Source organism: Sminthopsis crassicaudata, chromosome 4, assembly GCF_048593235.1.
Source record: "Sminthopsis crassicaudata isolate SCR6 chromosome 4, ASM4859323v1, whole genome shotgun sequence".
NCBI classification, from domain to species: domain Eukaryota; kingdom Metazoa; phylum Chordata; class Mammalia; order Dasyuromorphia; family Dasyuridae; genus Sminthopsis; species Sminthopsis crassicaudata.
The window spans coordinates 230,350,361-230,358,675 of record NC_133620.1 but is presented as its reverse complement, the minus strand read 5'-3'; the positions used below and the strand labels follow the sequence as shown (position 1 = coordinate 230,358,675).

Below are 8,315 nucleotides of genomic sequence, written 5' to 3'. Positions count from 1 at the left end.
TTGCCAGTTCAAAACAGACCTGATTTTAAAGTCATTTACTGCCGAGTCAATAGCCAGCCAAGAATTTCTGGCACCTCCTAGCTAGGTTCTTTAGGAGATGACTGAGCCAGTCAGGGATCAGCTGGCAGCAAGCAGGGCATTTTAAATTTATTATGCTCCAATCAGAAAGCTACTGAATACTGTGCTTCTTAGAAAAATGCTGTCCTTGTCCTTTTTAATAAAAAGTACATTGGTATTTATTAGGAAACAAGCTCTTAATCAATGCAGACACTGAAGACAGTAGACACCAATCAATAGAAAAAAATAACTTCTTTTTATTTACAAAAAAAAAATCCAAATATTGGATGCTGTAAACAAAATTCACAATCTGTTCCCTCTAGCACTTATGCAAACATGTCAGTTCTTGTGTCTGTTTTCCATCAACTTTCTGCCTGTGACAGAGCCTATTGTCAAAATATTCCAAAAGAGCAATCCATGGGTCAGTTTGTTGCAACAGGATGCCCCGAGAAGGCATAGGGTAGGGGTTGGAGGGATAACCCATCGGCATAATCTTTTCCACACTGCAAGATTCTGCAGCAACATAGCCAAACTATCTTGAAATTTTCACTTTCACTGTTCACTTTGTTAGCAAGCCATTATTACGAAGCAAAACATTACAAAGATTTCCTTCCTTCACCTTGAAAGGAATCCACTCAAAGGAAATCTTATCAAAAGAGTATATTGAAATAGGTGCTGGATATGGAATTACACTTTTTTCTTTTTTTTTTTTTTCTTTTGGTTTCATCCCACACACTTCATCTCCAAAAACAAACAAACAAAAAAGCTTATTTTTGAGCTGCTGAGAGCTCTCAACAGAATACATTTCATTTACAAAATATTCCACAATAGTCATTACAAATTATGCATTTAAAGGATTTGATGCATTGTAAAGCAACAAACAATATAAGCTAACAAAAAAGGCTGGCAGAAATTGTATGATGTTCTCTAAATGTGTCATGCTTAATTGAAAATGGCAACAATCTTCAACTATTACATTTAAGGGCAACATTAAAATAGTTCATCTAACAAACTTTCAGGTACTAAATCTCAATTTTATGAGAAAAAAATAATCTATTCATATACAAATATCTATGTAACCTCTGTGTAAAATACTTGAGGCAGCTGAGTTTATTACCAATGAAATAAACTTTCAACAGGAAATGGTCTCTTATGTTAATTTTTTTTTTCCTTATTATCCAATCCGATTGAGGAGACACTCCAGAGATTTAATCTCTTCGGCAGACTAAATCTTTTAAAGCAAAAGAGAATAAGTCACAAGCATGATCCAGCAACTCTAAGTGGAAAGGCTCCCAACAAGAACCCGGGTTCAAAATCCTCTGTCTGAAGGACCTCAGTTCCCTCAGCTATAACCTGAAAAGGTTAAACTAGAAAGTCTCTGAGGTCTCTTGGAGTTCCAGATTGACAACGATCTAATAGTTCTGGTACGCTTGAGTGTTCTCTTTCGAAGCCGGATATCCAAAGTCATTTGCAGCAAATTACATAAAGGAGAAAAAACATACATACATTCCACCATTTGTTCAGATACATATGCATAGGAATATAGTATATACACAACAGAAATAAATTATATCATTCAAAATGCAAAGATTGAAGGTTGTCTGAAGCACAGCCTAAAGGACCTGAAGGCAAGACACTGTCATTTAAAACTATGCAACCAACATTTTATCAAGCAGTACATAAAAGTGAAAGGAAAAAATATATATATATACACACTTTAAGATCAGGCTCCTCCAGACAAATCGACTATGTCATAAATTAACAGCATATTTGTGGCTGCCACACAGAGAATCTCTTCAAAACCCCCAAATATTTTAAAATAATAAATGACTCATTTGCAAAATAGTTGTGCTAAAAAGGGATGTCCCAAATCACTAGCTGCTCCTATTTCCCCTGGCTTCCCAGGATTTTATCCTAGAAAATCCTCCCAAGGGTTAATGTGAGCAGATTTCTGACAAGTGAGTCTTGGGTTTGATCTGGAGGTGGAAGAATGAATGAGCCCTGGGAAACAAACTTTGTCTCTTCACTATTAATTTGAAGACATGGGTAGAAAGGGAAGGGAAAAAGACAAGATGGGAACCAAGTTGGGAGCAAGTAAGAGGCTCCCTAGTAAACACAGTGAATGGCAGTGCAATAGCTTTATGGTTCCTGCAGAAATCACAGGGAAGGCGCTATAGTAAACAAACCGGATTCCTGTTACAACTTCAAAGAAAGGAGTACAAAAGGCAGTAAAAATGAATGTACCCAGTCATATATGTCTTAATAACTTCAAGAAAGCAAATCAAAACCATTAAAATACACTGCCAACAGGATGATGGGTTCTTCCTTGATCCCCTTTAATTTTTCTTAATGCTAAAACTGTTGCTCTAGTCAACTTTTAGTATAAAATGCCATAGTAAATAGTTTTTCTCTAGGGTTTGAGTTTGTTTTGCTCCTTGATGATCATTTTTTAAAGTTTTCTTATGTATGATATATGTTTTAAATTATTTCATTGAAGAGACCAGGATTTGGTAAAATTCAAGGAGAGGGAGGAAAGTATCTTTTAAGCTGAAATTATGATGTATGATCTTTTTACAAATGTAGAACTAATTGGTCTCTTAGGAAAGAGGAAATAAAAGTGAATTGTTTTAATGCAAAGTTATTTAATTTAAAGTACAGTACTGAATACTTAAATGCAGTGTGACACCCAGATTAGAGATGTTTCATGTTTGCATGAATTTATAAATTTTATATTATATATATCTATATATTTCAAATATAAATTTAAGCCATTGTGCAACACTCTCAAAAGGGTCATTTCACATTTACTAAATTCTAGTGGTCCTGGAATGCAGAGTGCATTCTGTAAAAATATTAATTTAACTATTAACAAGTAATGTTTCAATCACCAACTAAGACAATCTCCTTTTAGCAGTCAGGGATTAAATAGCCTATCTTTGATCCATGTTTCACTGATTTATACATTGCAGAGGTATGCAGTGAAGAAGAAATTATGGGTTGGGAACTGTCAAAATGATAGTCTAGTATACAATATTAAGAGAGAACTATTAATCAAATATTCTACTTGTGGCAGACTGGCTCAGCGATATCACTAAATCATGTCTTCTCTGTTCTTGCTATTATATTGTTTACCTTCTTCCAAATGGGTTATTTACTTCAGAAATTTAGATATGTCATAAATTCATTACTGCAATGTGCTCAAGTCTCATGATATCCTGCTGGAAACTGGAAAATACACAATATTTTATTTAAACACTCCCTAATCGCTACATTGTCCTAGACCATATTCAATGGATTGTGTGTATATATATACATATATCACATACACATATATACACACATAATATACACACATATACACCGCAACTATAACATCACACTGACAATAACATTAACTTTATACAAGTATTTGCCAAGAAAAATAGGGCATTTCCTCCGCCATTTATTCACAAGCTTATGTTGGGTTATGTTTTCTTCTTGTGTCCCTGATAAACAAAATACATGGTTAAACCACAAAAACTGTGTTTGTTGTTTTACTTCAAATTTTCTGAAGGCAACAGGCACTTTGATTCATATTGGTGTATACAATAGATTTTTTTTAATATTATGCTACCCTTTCTCTACTTGGGTATTTTGTCTGTGAAATCTTTGGTCCTTGAGCATACTTTCTTTGCTACAGCTGTTTTTGTTTGCATTTTCATATTTTTAAAACATGAACTATGCACTCAGCTGTAAAATGAATTGTATTATTGTAAGGTCTGCCGTTTTTCATGATAACTACACCAATCTACTACTGTTCATTTGGAGAAAACTGTTCAATTAAAGCATTCTATTCAAGCTAGCAATACATTCTATGGGATCATTCCACAGATAACATCTGTTTGCAAGCTCCAAAGACATTCCAATATATTTGAGATCAGTTTTTTTCTGCATTATGCCTCTACATTTTAAAATTAAACTCCAAAATATATAGTAGTAAATTGGGTAAGATTTTTTTTTCCACATTCTCCCATTTTCAAATACCATTCTGGAAAAAGCCTTCCAACTTTGTCTATGCCAAAGCTATGGGAGCAGTACTGCAAACCCATATTGTCATCAAGCACTCCTTCCCTTTTTTATATCAGGAGAAGTTGGTTGCTTTTAATGACAGGCCTCTTGTGCTCCAGGGTAGAATCCAATATTTTTTCTTTTTTTTTCTTTTTCTTTTTTTTTTTGTTTTTGTTTTGTTTTGGTTTGATTTTGGTTCATTTCTTCTAGATCATGCTCCCATGTCTATTAAAATATCAACAAGCTTTATCAAGCTTGAACACTGGAGCAGATCATCATTGCACAAAACACACCCTATACAGACAGGGTCACTCAAAAAAAAAAAAAAAAACTTCTTAGGAAAACTTCTCACTGGACATTTTTCAAATGGTCCTTAATTGCAGGGCAACCAGGTTGAGTATGTATGCTGCTGGCAGGTGAACACTGGTTGAACCTGGGCAATATAGTAATTGCTAAAGTTAGCATCTGCTACATAAGGAGCTGGCTGGTAGTAACAGGTGACATTGGCCACATTGGGAATAATATTTTGCTCAGCCAGCACACGGATAGCCAGCATGGTAATGAGATTCAAAGTCTGTCTTCTCTCATGTCCCATCAAACACACCGTACTTTCATTCACCACACCGTGAAGGGTCATGAGATAGTCATACTTGCGGTCTTCCAATCCCACAAAGTGATTCTGCAAGTAGGATTCCAATTTTCTCTGCTGTTCACCAATGTCTGAGAAGTCGATGAAAAATCTGGAACACATATACCTCTGGAGGGACTTAATTTCAGCTTCAGAAGCAGCCCTAAATCCCCTAACCAAAAGGTTACAGTATTTAAGAAGCCCTCCTCCTCTGATTTCTTCCGGATTTCTGGTAGCAATGACCTTGTTGCAAAGGTGATCAAAAGCTTCTTGGAAATCCCCATAGACACTCTCCCCAATTATAGTGGGGTGAAAAGTTTCAGTCATTGGATTTTCTGAGCATTCATAAAAGAGGAGGAGAGAGTCTAACTTGATTTGGAAAGAGTCTACACTGAACTCAAACTGGCGCCGCAGGGAATCCACAAATTTCAGTTCCACATTTTTGCCACTGTTGTTTGACAGGGAGATGAGACTCCAACGGTCTGAGTCATTGCATACTTTTACCATTTTCTGCACATAAGCTTCCTAAAACATGAAAGACAAAGCAAGCAAATGAACAGGACTACTAATTTAAATCAACCTCCTTTCACAACTTAAGAATGCAGCTGGCTCCTTTCTTTCACATTTTACTCAAACGCACTAGTCTACCTACGGGGTTTCAGTATTTCCTCCAGAAGGTTCCCCTCCCCCACAACAAACTCATCCCCTCAGTAAATGTGGCTTTTGCAACCTGGGACAGAAAAAAGAAGAAAAGTAGTAGTTTGAAGTGCCTCTTAGAATGGGCTCACTATTAACAGGTTCCAGGACAATGTCGGTAGTATGATATCTTCAGAAGGCTGACTGCTCACACAATTTTAACCAATTTGCAAAAATGTTGCCAAAAAGGCTGACTCTGTAAGCCTTAAAGCATGCGGGCTTCCAGAATCCAGAGCCCACAAACGATTCATATTTTCCAATACAACAGCACTCAATTTATTATCTCAGACCTACTTCTTCAAACCAGTGTCACTAAACTTGGGATTTCATTGCTAACAGGACTAACTAAAGAAACTTAGATAGTTAAATAATTATAGAAATTAAACGAGTTTCGAAACATCACTATCTTTTAGTTCCTTAAGTTAGTTTCTCAGGTAATGCATGCGAGGTTTAAAAAAATAAATAAAGTAAAATGGAAGGGGGGAATGCATAGAACGAAGGAAAGAAACAAAGCGCCTACTATGTGGGCACTAGACATAGTTTTACAAATGCTTAAAATTATGTGAGTGAGCAACCTCTGAAGATTCTAAAATTCACTCTCCAAATCAACCCTAGGCTGCCTTCACTTTATTGAGCTTCTGGTTGGGGTGGGGGATGGGGAGAAGGGGGAGTCAAAAGAGATTAAGGAAACTCGGAAGTTACTTAAAGTAATACATAACCCTACATGACACCATAGCATAAGACACGACCAGTAAGGAAATGGGATCCTCTAAAGAACCATCAGTCAAGTATAACTTTTCCAGCTCCACTCCCAGATCAAGCAAACTCTACTTTCTTCATTCTTATCCCCGACTTCCTTTCCAAATCAATTCATTAGGAAGATGGTTTTACCTTAAGAGTCAGCGGCGTAATCTTCTCCTTATTCACTCCTTCCGGTAAGAAATCCAAAAGGCAGTCCAGGACCACGTCCTTGACAGTCTGAAATTCCTCTTCCCCCTGGAGATCCGCGCAGAAAATGAGGTCCAGGTCCTTGTAGCCCAGGCCACTATCTTGGTGCAGGACGTGGCTAGCGGCAGAACCGTTTAACCGCACGTCCCGGACCCCAATGCACTTCTCCTCCAGGCGGCTCCTCACCACCTTCACTATCTGACGCGGCTGCATCTCCAGGGTGGGAAAGTTGCCCCGGCCATGGATGGGGATAGTCTCGCTCAAGATGTCGTCGAGTCGCTGCACTTGCTCCCAGCTCAGGACATTACAATGCATGGTGGGGTTCTCACAGCAGCTAACACAGCAGTTATTCCCACCAAAGTTGCTGTTGCTACAGCTGCAACTGCACCAATCGCTGCCGCTACCAGTACCGATGCGGGTGATTTTAGCACTTTCGTCATCAGCCATGGTAAAGAGCCGTTTTCCCTCCGTTGCGAAATGCCCAGTAAATGCCAGATTCTGCCCTAAGAGATAAGAAAGAAAAAAAGAAGATAAGTTAGAACCAGAACGCGGGTGTCTGGTAGCGAGGAGTCAGAGCCCCGTGACAGCCTGAAGATCCCAACCTAGGAGTTGCTGAATGGTTTTCCACTTCAAAGCTCAGGAGGATTTTCGCTTTTTTTCCCCCAGCCTAAACCCGAACCTCTTCTCCTATCCCACCTCCATCCCCACTCTTCTTCATACAGAGATCAGAAGCCCTCGCAGCCTCCTACAAAATGAAAAGTAGTCTCAGCTGCAAAAGGATGAACTGGGATTGATCCCGTGTTCCCGTCCCACTTCTGTCACACCTGGGCTCAGTCACAGCCTCCTGATCAGAAGAGCTCTGTCAATGAACACAACCGTGAAGGAGAGAAATCCTAAGACAAAGTGTGAAGGAGCCGTGGGTAGCTGGAGGTGCAGAGATGGGCAAAGGAGGATCTCTTCCTGAATCTTGGCCAATTAACCTCTTTCGTACTTTTTGTGCTCTTCGTTCCTTGTCTGGGTGGCAGAGTGCGGGTTTCTCCGTGCCCAAGATTTTTACTCTTTTCCCTCTACTTCCTCTTCTTCTTAAGCGCCGCTATCTCCCCTCCAGGAGATTGGGACAGCAGCCGTAGGAGCTACTCTATCCTGGGCGGCTGCTGCTGCTGCTGCTGCTGCTGCTGCTGCTGCTGCTGCTATTGCAGCTGCGGTCCCTCCTAAGCTTCAGCCTCTAGAGCTTTAGCAGTTATGGCTTGGGAAATGTCTTCTGTACTTTTTTATAAGGGATTTCTCCGCGCTTCCGGGGCTCAGAGTCGCTGTACTTTAGCCACACCTACCTCATCTACATAGAGAGCGGTCTTCGGACCTTGCTCTGGCTCTCCCGCCCACCTCATTTACATAGAAGACTGCTTCTGCCCTCCCTACTGAGAGGACCAGAATCATCTTTTGAGAGAAACACCACCCCCTTTTTTTTTTTCTTTTTCCCCCCTACGCCACCTTTCTTTTCATTAAGAAGTAGCATTGGAAATAGCTTTGAAAAAAGAAAAGAAAAGCTTAAGTAGGCTACTGAAATCGGATCACCTCTTTTGAACTACTGAAACTTCCTGGAAAAAAATAGAATTCATTTTGCAAGGTATCGCTGCTTGTCACTTCATTAATTATTCTCAACTAAATAAGTAGAAGTCCCAAGAATTTCCATTATTAAAGTATTTTAGACAAACATGAATGAATGCAGGGTTAGTCATAAAATTTAAACTGGTTTTGGAGTGGGTTGGTTTGTTTATTTTTGCGTGTGTGTGTGGGGGGGTGTGATTTAAATGTCTCCTTTAATTTAGATTAAATTCCTACAACTAGGAACAGCCGGTCAATTTCCAATGAGAGTTTGGGATAAGTGAAAATCAGCTTCCGCAACAAGTATATATGTCAGTGAGTAAACCCAAGAGAT

The 8,315-nt window shown here is 38.9% G+C and overlaps 1 protein-coding gene across 2 annotated transcripts; it reads right to left on the bottom strand.

The window, feature by feature from the left end:
* Positions 1–290: 290 nt before the first annotated feature.
* Positions 291–7,646, bottom strand: TENT5A (terminal nucleotidyltransferase 5A). 2 transcript variants are annotated; one of them, XM_074310440.1, is made up of 3 exons: positions 7,201–7,646; positions 6,320–6,879; positions 291–5,257 (listed from the first exon to the last, which is right to left on the bottom strand). In XM_074310440.1, the coding sequence occupies exons 2-3, from the start codon at positions 6,821–6,823 to the stop codon at positions 4,478–4,480; spliced, it is 1,284 nt and encodes a 427-aa protein (XP_074166541.1). In that variant the 5' UTR covers positions 6,824–6,879; positions 7,201–7,646; the 3' UTR covers positions 291–4,477. The 2 variants fall into 2 exon arrangements, with proteins under 2 accessions (XP_074166541.1, XP_074166542.1); XM_074310441.1 differs by having other exon boundaries at positions 7,368–7,583.
* Positions 7,647–8,315: the final 669 nt, after the last annotated feature.

Excerpts from the sequence above, each read along its gene's own strand:
- TENT5A (XM_074310440.1), bottom strand. The coding sequence starts at position 6,823 with ATGGCTGATGACGAAAGTGCTAAAATCACCCGCATCGGTACTGGTAGC. Across the intron at positions 5,258-6,319 it reads TTACGCCGCTGACTCTTAAG|GAAGCTTATGTGCAGAAAAT; the intron begins GTAAAACCATCT and ends TTCATGTTTTAG.